The following is a 13,204-nucleotide window of genomic DNA, read 5'->3' on the forward strand; positions in this document are numbered from 1 at the left end:
TTTTTATGACTTTTACAGAATTTGGGGGATGGTGACTGACTATACACTCATTCTGTACCTGGACTGGCTGGTATGCACACTGCAACTTAGACCAGCTCTTTATATCTTAACAGTACAAAGAACTTGCTTTGAGTTTAGCCCCCATCTTGTCCACATCTATTTATCTGGACCCTCAGCGACATGGTAAGCTGTTTTGTAGAAAAACAAACATTCACGTCATTATTTAGGTTATTATGTTATCATATCACAGCATCATTATTTGAATGTTCGAATGCTTGCATATTAGGTATTTCATTAGTATTATGCTGACATCATATTATATCTCTGTTATTTGAATTTCAGTACTGTTAAATGTGTACATTTTTTATTCTGTTTCATGGTAGTCCTATTATTAGGTTTAAATTTGTTGTTTTCATGTTTACTTCATTTAGAGTCTCTTATCAAACTGCGCCATTGGTCCCCAGTGTGGTAATGCTGACAAAGCACATTCATTCACTTTGAATGGGCTTTGTTGGCATCGCTGTGTGGCTTGATAAAAAAGGCTCTTACTGTATTTATGTTTATATTTGGTCATTTTACTGTTATGCTTTTAACAAAATTGTAAATTTTATGTTAAACTGTACCTGCTGTACACTACCTTGGGTGAATCTCTTCATAAAGACAATCAATAAAGCCCAATAAATAGATACACATCATAAATTAACTGTTAAAAGTAATACTATCCAAACTTTTATTTCAATATCTTAACTTACAAAACATTACACAAATTTCATGATAAAAAAATAGATTTTCTTAAAAAAACAGTTCAGAAGGAAAATATCCACACAAACATACATATATATACACAGACACACATTTCCACCTACCATGAAAGCCTGTTTAAGACAATAAATACCTATCTGACCATTGCAAGCAGTTATGATTCTTGTTCATACATGGGTATTAAATATTCCAGAAAATTACAATACAACACCACATCATTATTTGTATAAATAAGGGGCTTCGGTGACAAAAGGTGAACTTGTAAAATAAATTAAAAAAATAAACCTAGTCTGTTCCCTAGCTATATATTAAGTCACACCTGTCCATACTACTAATTACAAAACCACAATTGTCTACATTCAATTAGTGATCAGAAAAGCATTAGGATGTGCAATTCCTGCCAGGGATGACACCACAGACTGTGACAAACCTTTGGTCTGAATGTGTCCCAAGAAAATAATTTCAAGCTTTCATCCACTAGAGAATGATTTTATTATTTTTTTTTTCAAATGGCAAAGTGTGCAATTTTGTATTTCTTTAAAATATTGTACAATGTTTACTTTTACTGATTTTAGGAAACGTTGGGGTATGGGCTATCAATTCCACTGTCCTGTTGGATAGATTTGACATCCAGTACTAATTTTCTTAGATGCTGTTTGTAGACTCTTTCTGGATCAGGATATTGAATAGTATGGCCACTTTTTGTCACTTCTGGAATTACATTATTAGTATTCTGAGGAGGAGTTAATCCTGCAATTTTGCTTAGATGTTCTTTATTACTATGATTGATTTTTCTTTTGCCAACAAGCACTGGGTCATTCTGAATAACAAATCCTCTACCACAGGCATCAACACTTTCTCTCACATCAGAATGCAAGCTGGTTGCTGAGAAGTGGCCTAAAGGGAGTGAAGACTGAGCTTGTACGTTTGTGCTCCTCACCCAGCTTTCACTTTGTACTGCGTCTGAGGGCACAGCACCATCTCTTACTGGCATCTCCTGAACATTAAAGCTCGAGCCTCTCTCACATGTGACTCGCTGGTATCTTTTTGATCGGTTACAGTTTTGTCCACTATCACTTGGAAATGCTGCATGAACCAATTCTGTCTCAAGTGGCTTGTCTACACATTTAAAAGCATGCATGGGCTTTGATATCTCTTGAGTCCTGTGAGGCAATAAATTCTGGTGGGAAGTACCATCATCAATATTTGTTTGACATTTTTGAGTGTTCTGTATCTCACTGACAATCCTTGCTTCTTTATCATCATGAGAAATACCAGATACCACATCTTCCTGAAAATCTGTGCGCTTCCCTGAAGAATTTTTCTTTCCAACACATGTTACATTTTCACAAGAAACAAACCTCTCTTCTGTACGTACTGCCTCATTCAACTTTTGACTTAAATCACAAGGTATATATTTCTGGGCGTTGATTTTTGTGGCAACACATTTATCCTTTAATCTGCTATCTATGTGATTTGCACATGTCTGTAACACATTTCGCTTTTCTGGCTCTTCTACAGGTGGCTGTTCTAGAAAGGAAAAAAGTATAAAATTAATGATCAAGGTAGTATTTTTTTTTTTACACTTGCAACAGTAAATGTATGTAAAATACCTCTTATAAAATCAACCCATGCATAAAAACAGGAATGATGACCAGAAATTTTACATGTCCCATGTGTAGGTGTGCATAGGCAGAATTCTGATTTACACATATGCATTATAAAATGCATGCAGATATTTACACCTGTTCCTGAGAAATAGCCACAGCTTCATTTCTACTGTATCTTCAGTGTCTTTTAAAAAACAGGCTACAAATAGGTGCCTTTTAGCCCTCTCAACCTATTATAAAATTACCCTCAATTCTGAGTAGGTTTATCGTAAAATGTGATAAAAGCTTTACAGGTTCTATAAACCTTAATTCATAGTGATCTGTAACAATGCGCCTAGATGGTCATAGGCATTTATTAATATTTGCTTTTGATATAACTTGTGCTGCAATACTCCTTAGGCTTGCAAGATTTTATCTGTATTTTTCCTGTATGTTTGTCATCAGATAGGGATGCGTACAGACAAAATATTTTCTGTTCATTTTCAGATTTTTTTTCTTGATTTTAATTTGTTTATGATTAAAGTTGATATACCACCTTTCTAAATAGACAATCAAGGATTTTAAGGGGAGGAGTTTAGTTCATACATTCACTTTCATAAAACATTTTCCATGAATGCTATATTTTTTCAATGCATACAAATCAATTACACATGAGCCAATTTGTAGGTTAACACTCAGTAAATTGATTTGGGAATCACTAAAATGTTTAAGGCATGTTAATGAACCCAATGCATGTATCAAATGCATACAAAGTACAAAAGTATGAAAAACAATCAGTAGTACTCTAGCAATGTATTTTTCATTTTGGATCTGCTGCCCTCTAGCCTTTTCACACCAACCTTTGATTGTCTCTAACTTTATGTAGGATATAAACCATAAAGTACAATCCTATATAATAATTCTCACCTCCAACGTTCTATGCTTGGGACCGTGGCACGTCGCACGGACGTCAACACAGCTGATTCCAAGGCAAGGGGAGGAGTAGGGAAACACGCGCAGCGTTTCCCTACTCCTTCTACTGCCTCGGACACAGCTGTCACACCCCCCCCCCCCCCCCCGCGCTATGGCCCCCTGGAAACCCACCCCCCCCCGCGAACCTGTCGATCCCCCCCCCCCCCCCCGGAACACCGAAAACTGCCGCCACCGCCACCGCCGTTGTTGTGCTACCTTCCCTTCCCATAGGCTCTTCAATCATCTTCTTAGAAAGTTTAACTCCGTGCGTCTGACGTCAGACGCAAGGAGTTAAACTTTCTAAGAAGATGATTGAAGAACCTACGGGAAGGGAAGGTAGCAAAACAACGGCGGCGGCAGTAGTTTTCGCTGGCACGGGGGGGGGGGGGGAACGACAGGTTCACGGAAGGGGGGGTTCGAGGGGGCCGTAGCACGGGGGGGGGGGGGGGGGAATTGCCTGCCTAAGGCCCGTTTCCTTGCCTACAGAAACGGGCCTTTTTTACTAGTGATTTTATAATGGCAAAGTAGAAGAAGAGAGAGGTCTAAATAATTTAAAGGGAAAAAGTAATCTTTACGTAAAGAAATAAGTGGGAAATACCCTCAGAAACCATGGTCTTCCCTGTCGGTCGTAAGAGAAGTTTAGTCAGCTTGAGACCGTTAACCCTGACAGTATGATCCAACTGAGTGGTTCCTGATGAAGCCCTGTTATGGGTGAAACGAATTGGGCCCCATTGAAAATCAGCAGTTGAAATGTGGGGTTGTCAAGCCAGCATTTATTAAGCTAAGTTGATGCATGCTATGCTGTAGCTTGAACAGTTTTTGTTACTCAGTCACTCTTAAAATTTGTGCTCTTATATGGGCAATTTTGAATGAGTGAAGTAGGGAATATTTACCCCATGAAAGAAACTAGATCACGGGCACAAAGTCTTTTATAGATAACAGTGTCTCGTTGACCAGACCTTGGCGGGAGCCTTGGTTTCTGAGGGTATTTCCCACTTTACTCATTTCACACAACCCTTTGGATTGTGTTTGGCTGTTTTTCAGTTCTCTGGAGTATTAGATTACCTGATTAGGATCAACAGCCCATACTGTTTCTTTCATCACAAGAAAAATTGATCTTTACCATAGAAGAACATGTTAAACTATAAACAACAAAAAAATCTGGAACAGAAGATGACCAGGAACAAGAATCATTAAACTGAAAAGTTAATATTTTAAAGGGCAATATCTAATTTAATCTAATCTTGAGCACTTAAAGCCTGACTTCTCACTAAAAAGGTCCAAAGCAGATAACAACATAAGAGACCATTAACACCACCAGAACATGTGCAATAATACATTCAATATTGCAACTTGATTCTTAAGCAGCCATGCCTTCCCCCTCTCAATCCTATGCAGAATAAGAACAAGGAAAACATTACAAAAAACAAGTGTTCCTTTTACTTTAAACATACCTGTTGGTTTATTTTTGCCCTGAGATTTGTAACAGACAGGACTTTCCAACACTTTGGCCATGGTAACAAGTTTGCTAGCAGCATTCATAATTCGTTTTTCAGCACTGTTGGGAATTCCAAAACATTACATTTGTGAAATGAGTATTTCTCCCAGGATTGCTCTGTTCCTCATATCAATGCCAGCTTCTCTCTCATCAGCTGTCTTAAAAGCCTTAACTACACATTTAAGTTTATGAAACAAGTAGTGCAATTTCATACTTGATCAACTTGGAACTCACCCATCAAGACTCCCATCATCTTTCAGGAGTTGCTGAAGACAAACCAAATAGTATTTGCGCATTTTCCGTGCAGTCTCCTGGCGTTCTCTTAATACCTCAGCTTTTAGCATTCCTGCTGCTCTTTCCTTACTCTCGCGAATGTAACGAAGCATATCTTCTGTATTACCAAGTATAAACACATTTATACAGATGAACTACCTAATTTAGATGTACCAGCAGAAAGTGCTGGATACAAATCTTGAGTAAATTTTTAAAAGTAATATTCAGAGAATTTAGAGAGGGGAACAGACTTCTACTAAAACAATTTCCTTTTCTTTTAAAGCTTTTAAAATGCCTTCATCATTATTTACATTTTCTGTCCTTTAAATAGCTATTGGGTAATTCCTTTATAAAACTACTCCCTTGATCAAAGCATGTTTTAAATTTTAAGAATGTATACACATGTAATTAGATGTGCTAATAAGAGCACATATACTTTTACACACAAGGATGCGTTGCTGGCTGTATGGTTTGGATGAGGTAGGTGCTGGAGCTACAAGGTACATGCGTACTTTATAAAACACACACGTCAGCACTAATACATGCATTAATAGATGCAGAAAGCTACAGCTGCTTCCTGCAAGAGGATTTGTGCCCTATTGGGGAATATTTTGAGATCTTATTTTATAAAAGACACACCCACACACACATCTGTTGTAAGAGATCGTGCCTAATTGCTGAAACACACATGTAAAGAACAGTATTCTATAATTTACTTGTGCAATTATGCACCCCCACTCACAGGCAGATGATCAAAAGCAAACGCTGGCACTAGAGGTCAATAGCACCCTACTAGCACCCATGTTTGCTTCTGCCTGATGATCAGAGATGGCTAGCGCGTGAAACAACGTGCTCGCCGGCTCTGATCATTAATTGCATGCAAACGAGGGTCTCCCGCATTCCTCCCTAATGATCAGTAGACAGCGTGCCAAACAAAGGCGCTGCTCCTGTTGCAAACACTACGCCAGCTCAGAGCTGCCGTTACGGTTTGCCAGCAAGGAAGGAATAGGGGAGACCCATTGAATAAGTTTGGCAGGTCCGGGATATTCTCCCAGACCTGTCATACCTAAGCCCACCCTCCCCCCCAAACACAAGGCCTAGAGGTCCACTGGACCTCCAGGCTTCCCCCACCCCCAAAACACAAAAACCCTGGTGGTCCAGTGGGACTGCTAGCTTTCCTCCTCCCCCCACATTGAACAAAGATGCCCTCCCAAAGAAGTACCCCTATCATCAGAGCTAATAGCATGCTTATATTTGCATGCTATTAACTCTGATCATAGGGGGCGTTGAAGTCCCGTGCTGCTCTGGCGCTAATTTTAGAGCGCTGTTTGGAACAGCGCAAGGCTTCTGACCATCGGCCCATCATTTAGGTACCTTTCTATAGAATAGCATGTAGCTGTAATTTTGGAAAGTACGCAAGTATATGATAGTTTTCTGATCAGTTCTGCATGTATTTTGACACTTAAATGTTAGTGCTTTCATTACAGACTTACCCTTAGAAGAGATTAAGAGCAAACATCAATTGCACATGAAAATGATTAGAATAAGGGCATATATATGCATGTGTGTTCATAAATGCCACACTTCTGTCTATGCATGCAGTGTGCATTTTTCAGGCAGACATCCACATGAACAAGAGGCCTGTATGTGGAAGGTTGATCCCTAGCAGAAGGGCCCATTTGGGAACCTGGAGCCAGACATGGTGGAAGCGATATAGAAATGATAAGTAGTAGAAGTACCATTCGCACACCCCGCAATTGGACCACCAGCGATGGCCTCAGTGAGGGTTGGGATGAAAACAAGAGGGGGAGAGGACTTGGCATAAGGGGGGGGGGGGGCATTAGCCAGAAATTGAGGAGTGACTGCATGGGGGAGGAGAATCGTGTCTGTGCAAGGTGTTCATTTGAGCAGGAGTTAAATACATAAGTAATGCCATACTGGGAAAGACCAAGGGTCCATCGAGCCCAGCATCCTGTCCAGGACAGCGGCCAATCCAGGCCACGGGCACCTGACAAGCTTCCCAAACGTACAAACATTCTATATATGTTATTCCTGGAATTGTGGATTTTTCCCAAGTCCATTTAGTAGCGGTTTATGGACTTGTCCTTTAGGAAGCCGTCCAACCCCTTTTTAAACTCTGCTAAGCTAACCGCCTTCACCACTTTCTCCGGCAACGAATTCCAGAGTTTAATTATGCGTTGGGTGAAGAAAAGGTTTCTCCAATTTGTTTTAAATTTACTACACTGTAGTTTCATCGCATGCCCCCTAGTCCTAGTATTTTTGGAAAGCGTGAACAGACGCTTCACATCCACCTGTTCCACTCCACTCATTATTTTATATACCTCTATCAAGTCTCCCCTCAGCCGTCTCTTCTCCAAGCTGAATAGCCCTAACCTCCCTAATCTTTCTTCATAGGGAAGTCGTCCCATCCCCGCTATCATTTTAGTCGCCCTTCGCTGCACCTTTTCCAATTCTACTATATCTATCTTGGAGAATTTAGGTTTTCCCTGATATTTTCTTTTCATTAGTCCTTCCCACTATTCCGGAACCTGCAAGATAGCTGTGTCCCTCAACTAGCACATGGAGATAGAGAACTGAAAACTGAGCTAAGACATCTATTTTTTGGCATCTAGTCCAGCTCCTCCGTATTTACACAGACAAGCAGTAAGGAGAAACTCAGAATACTACTACTACTAATACTATTTAGCATTTCTATAGCGCTACAAGGCATACGCAGCGCTGCACAAACATAGAAGAAAGACAGTCCCTGCTCAAAGAGCTTACAATCTAATAGACAAAAATAAATAAAGTAATCAAATCAATTAATGTGAATGGGAAGGAAGAGAGGAGGGTAGGTGGAGGCGAGTGGTTACGAGTCAAAAGTAATGTTAAAGAGGTGGGCTTTCAGTCTAGATTTAAAGGTGGCCAAGGATGGGGCAAGACGTAGGGGCTCAGGAAGTTTATTCCAGGCGTAGGGGGCAGCGAGACAGAAGGCGCGAAGTCTGGAGTTGGCAGTAGTGGAGAAGGGAACAGATAAGAAGGATTTATCCATGGAGCGGAGTGCACGGGAAGGGGTGTAGGGAAGGACGAGTGTGGAGAGATACTGGGGAGCAGCAGAGTGAATACATTTATAGGTTAGTAGAAGAAGTTTGAACAGGATGCGAAAACGGATAGGGAGCCAGTGAAGGGTCTTGAGGAGAGGGGTAGTATGAGTAAAGCGACCCTGGCGGAAAATGAGACGGGCAGCAGAGTTTTGAACCGACTGGAGAGGGGAGAGGTGACTAAGTGGGAGACCAGCAAGAAGCAGATTGCAGTAGTCTAAACGAGAGGTGACAAGGGTGTGGATGAGGGTTTTGGTAGAGTGCTCGGAAAGAAAGGGGCGGATTTTGCGGATGTTGTAAAGAAAGAAACGACAGGTCTTGGCGGTCAGCTGGATATGAGCAGAGAAGGAGAGAGAAGAGTCAAAGATGACCCCAAGGTTTCGAGCTGAGGAGACAGGGAGAATGAGAGCGCCATCAACAGAAATAGAAAACGGGGGGAGCGGGGGAGGGGGGTTTGGCGGGGAAAATGAGAAGCTCGGTTTTGGTCATATTTAATTTCAGGTGGCGTTGAGACATCCAGGCAGCAATGTCAGACAAGCACGCTGAAACTTTGGTTTGGATGCAAGGTGAGATATCAGGGGTAGAAAGGTAGATTTAGGAGTCATCAGCATAGAGATGGTAGGAAAAGCCATGGGATGAGATTAATGAACCAAGGGAAGAAGTGTAGATAGAAAAGAATAAACACAACAACCTTAACAAACAAACCTAACACTAACCATATGAGCAAACGTTGTTGACCACTCATCTCTGGACAATCTGTAGAGAACAAGAGATATACAGAAAGCACCATGTAAGCACTGACTAAACATCTCAAAAACCTCAGATGGACTCTGGATTAGTGGGAAGCAATAATGGAAAGAAAATTATCAGATAAGACCTAATTTCTCCTTCTATTACGTAGCTTCCCACTATTCCAGAACATGTGGGATGTTCAAAAGCAATCCCTAGAGTAGGTGGGATCCTAGCGCCGCCGCACCAAGGACCGAAGCCCCAAAACTGGATTCCCAGCGTGCCACAACGTCCATCCTGTAGTGTTTGGCAAAAGTACATAAGTAAATAAGTGTTGCTATACTGGGACAGACCGAAGGTCCATCAAGCCCAGTATCCTATTTCCAACAGTGGCCAATCCAAGTCACAAGTACCTGGCAAGATCCCAAAACAGTACAATACATTTTATGCTGCTTATCCTAGAAATAAGCAGAGGATAAACCCTTTTTGAATGTGTGTGCTGGATGAAAGGTATAAGGTTAGTGGGTGGGGAGGGGGTCAAGGGAGGGGAAGGTATAGGGTTAGAAGGGAGGGTTTTGGTGGGGGGGGGGGGGGGGGATAAGGGGATAGGTAACTCAATAATAAAATTAAAAATGTTTTGAAGTGACACTAGTAATCAAATTAACATGGATACATGATCTAAACATTTGTTCCAGAAGGTACTCGGTGATAAATTTAAGACGCTTGTTCTACTATATGTTAAGTTGAGCTGAATGCCTTTTTTTCTGTTCTGTATCACCAATGTTCAATAAAGACTTCTATAAAAAAAAAAAAAAGAAATAAGCAGAGGATATTTCCCAAGTCCATTTTAATAAGGGCTTATGGACTTTTCTTTTAGGAAGATATCCAAACCTTTTTTAAACCCTGCTAAGTCAACTGCTTTTACTACATTCTCTGGCAACAAATTCCAGAGTTTACATGTTGAATGAAGAAATATGGCTGCTTAAGAATCAAGCTGCAATATTTTCTTTGATTTGTTTTAAATTTACTACTTTGTAGCTTCATTGCGTTCCACCTAGTCCTAGTAATTTTGGAAAGAGTAAACAAGCAATTCATGTCTACCCATTAAACTCCACTCATTTTATATACCGCTATCATATCGCCACTCAGCTGTTTTTTGTCTAAGCCGAAGAGCCCTAGCTGTTTCAGCCTTTCCTCATAAGGAAGTCATCCCATCCTCTTTATCATTTTCGTCGCCCTTCTCTTTACCTTTTCTAATTCCACTATATCTTTTTTGAGATGCGGTGACCAGAATTGCACACAGTATTTAAGGTGCAGTCATACCATGGAGCGATATAAAGGCATAATAACATCCTTTCCAAATAATACCTAACATTCTATTTGCTTTCTTTGCCACCGCTGCACACTGAGCAGTGATGGCTCCTAGATCCTTTTCCTGGTCGGTGACTCCTTATGCGGAACCTTGCATCATGTAGCTATAGTTCAGGTTCCTCCTGCCCACATGCATCACTTTGCATTTGCTCACATTAAACGTCATCTGCCATTTGGATGCCCAGTCTCCCAGTCTTGTAAGTTTGTCTTGCAATTGTTTTACAGCCGAGGGAGACAGAGGTACATAGAGAAGGCCTACAGGGACCGCTGCTTTTTGACATGTTTATAAATTATCTAGATATGGGAATAACTAGAGAGGTAATTAAATTTGCCGATGACACAAAGTTATCCAAAGTTGTTAAATTGCAAGAGAATTGTGAAAAAGAATGCGTTGATCACGTCACTGCCTTGCAAATATCCACCAGAGATAGTAAGGTAGTCTCAACCCAAGATGTCACTGTATGCCTCATAGAATGAGCCCACAAGGGCTGAGAATCCTGCCTCTCCACAAGCAAATAAGCTCACGTGATAGTCTCCTTCAGTCATCTAGCAACTGTAGTCTTGGAGGCCATGAGGTCAAGTCTTTGTTTACCGCTACCTGCAAGAATCAAATGTTATCTAGGTGAGCTGCAAGAGACACCTTCTGTAGTGAGCCCCTGAAATATGCCACATCTACAATCTGAACTTTTAAAGAACCCAACGCCAATCCTTTTTGAAGACCTGCCTGGAAAAATGCTAGCATGTGCGTAATCTGAGCAGAAAAGGGAGAAAGCCTGCGCTCAGAACACCAGCCCTCAAACGTCAACACCCTCGCATACACCATGGATGTAGAGAGTTTCCAAGCCTGAAGAATGGTAGAAATAACTGAATCATAATAACCTTTTCATCTCAAATGAGCCCTTTCAATGGCCAAGCCATAAGACCAAAATGGCACAGGACCTTGCTTCAGTAGGCTGTGTACCTGCAGAAGACGGAGAGGACCCCGTCCAGCAGTCGAATCAGGTCTGCGTACCATGGCTTCTGTGGCCAGTCTGGTGCTACTACAATTATTTAACCCCAGTACAATGCGATCCATTTTGACACATGGTCTACCATGAGCCAAGGAAGAAAGACATTCAGTAGATGTGTCTCTGGCCAGGGCTGCAGTAGGGCATTGATCCCTACTGAGCCGGTTCTTTCCAATGGCTGAAGAACTTGGGCAGTTTGGTATTCCTTTTCATCGCCATCAAGTACAGAAGCAGAGAACCCCATCGGTTCACTTGGTCCACTATCAGCTGAAACCCATTCTCCTGGGTCCAAGAAGTGCCTACTGATAAAGACCGTCTCCACATTCAAAGAACTCGTGATGTGATCTGCCAAGCAGAGAAGATTTTTCTCCACCCAACTCATGAGAGAATTTGCCTTCAATGCCACCAGACAACTGAGGGTCCTGCCTTGCTTGTTGATATAAGCCACTGCCATCGCACTGTAAGAGAAAACTCGGACCAGGGCCCCCTTCAGAAAGGAAACTAAGTCACCTAAGGTGTTCCACACTGCCCTGAGCTCCAAGTGATTTACTGAATACTGAGAAGCCTGTTCTGTCCAGGTGCCCTGTGCCAAATGGAACTTGTAATGAGCTCCCCAACCCAACTTACTGGCGTCCGTTGTCACCACGTCCCATTGTGTTATTTGAAAGGGAGGTCCGATGGACAACCACCACTGCATACTCCATCTAGCAAAAAATGTCCAAGGAAGATGAAGGTTGTACTTCTGTGACACCAGCAACATATGAGGCCTTGCCCATGGAACCACTTTCATCGCCACCGACACTGACCCAAGAACCTGGATGTAGTCCCAGACTCTGGGCCTGCTTTGACTTAGGAAAAGACAAATCTGTTGAAACAGCTTCGACCTCTTACGCTTTATGAGGAAGATCCTCTCCCATGCTGTGTCGAATAGAATGCCCAGATACTCCAGCATCTGCGATGGATTAAGACGGCTCTTCCCAATTCTTGCAAATACTGGGACCCATGAAGCGAAAATTACTTACCTGTAGCAGGTATTCTGCAAAGGACAGCAGGCCATTCATTCTCACATTGGGTGATGTCATCCATGTCGCCCAGTGTGGAGCATTAAAAAGCTAATATTGCTTTAAGAGCTTGCGCAGCATCCCCACCACGCATGCGCGAGTGCCTTCCCGCCTGCCGTGAGAGCATGGGACTAGCAGTATAATACTATAGCATGGAATCAACTCCAAGGAGAGGTAGAAGGGTATGTGAGAATGAATGGCCTGCTGTCCTCGGAGAATACCTGCTACAGGTATCTTTGCTTTCTCCAAAGACAAGCAGGCCAACATTCTCAAATGTGGGAATCCCTAGCTACCAGGCTCACTGAAAACAACAACCATTGGTCAATTGGACCTCGCAAAGGCAAGGTCAAAATATTAATTAACCTGAAACTATATACAACTGTGTGAGAGTGCAGCCTGGAATGGGCAAAAGAGTGGAGAATGTTTGAAGCTGTGACGTGTTTTGGTGCCAAAGCATTCTTACTACTGTTACCGTGTTTTGGATCTGTGAGATTCAAACACACATCAATGAACTAGGATATTAAAACACTTCAACCATTTATTATTCATACCAATCAGTGTAACCTTTGACCCCTGAGGCAGGCAGTTTGCTCCGTCGAAACCCAGCCCCGTGTCAGGTTTCTGTTTGCTGCAAACAATGGTGTTTTCTGAAATCATTCCTGGACTGGATCCACTGTTGGACACTCCCTACGCTGCAGCTCATGTTGCATTCTCTAATCTTCTGCCTATTTTGGATTCCTGTGGAGGTGTTTTTCCTGTTTATTCACAGCACCCAAGGCCCTGCCAGCTCCACAGTCAAAGCCAGGGATGAGCTTTTGACTAGGTCTAGCAGAGCAGAGCC

The 13,204-nt window shown here is 41.9% G+C and overlaps 1 protein-coding gene across 1 annotated transcript in view; it reads right to left on the reverse strand.

Annotated features, from left to right (window-relative positions):
- Positions 1-1,275: 1,275 nt before the first annotated feature.
- The window catches only part of CEP152 (centrosomal protein 152), a 139,960-nt gene continuing 128,031 nt past the window's right edge, over positions 1,276-13,204 (reverse strand). Inside the window, exons 26-28 of the mRNA XM_030189556.1 lie at positions 5,056-5,212; positions 4,778-4,881; positions 1,276-2,292 (exon numbers count right to left, since the gene is read on the reverse strand). Coding sequence (XP_030045416.1) covers positions 1,334-2,292; positions 4,778-4,881; positions 5,056-5,212 — 1,220 coding nt within the window. The 3' untranslated portion in view covers positions 1,276-1,333. The remainder of the gene's footprint in view (positions 2,293-4,777; positions 4,882-5,055; positions 5,213-13,204) is intronic.

Source organism: Microcaecilia unicolor, chromosome 1 (genome assembly GCF_901765095.1).
Source record: "Microcaecilia unicolor chromosome 1, aMicUni1.1, whole genome shotgun sequence".
Taxonomy (NCBI): domain Eukaryota; kingdom Metazoa; phylum Chordata; class Amphibia; order Gymnophiona; family Siphonopidae; genus Microcaecilia; species Microcaecilia unicolor.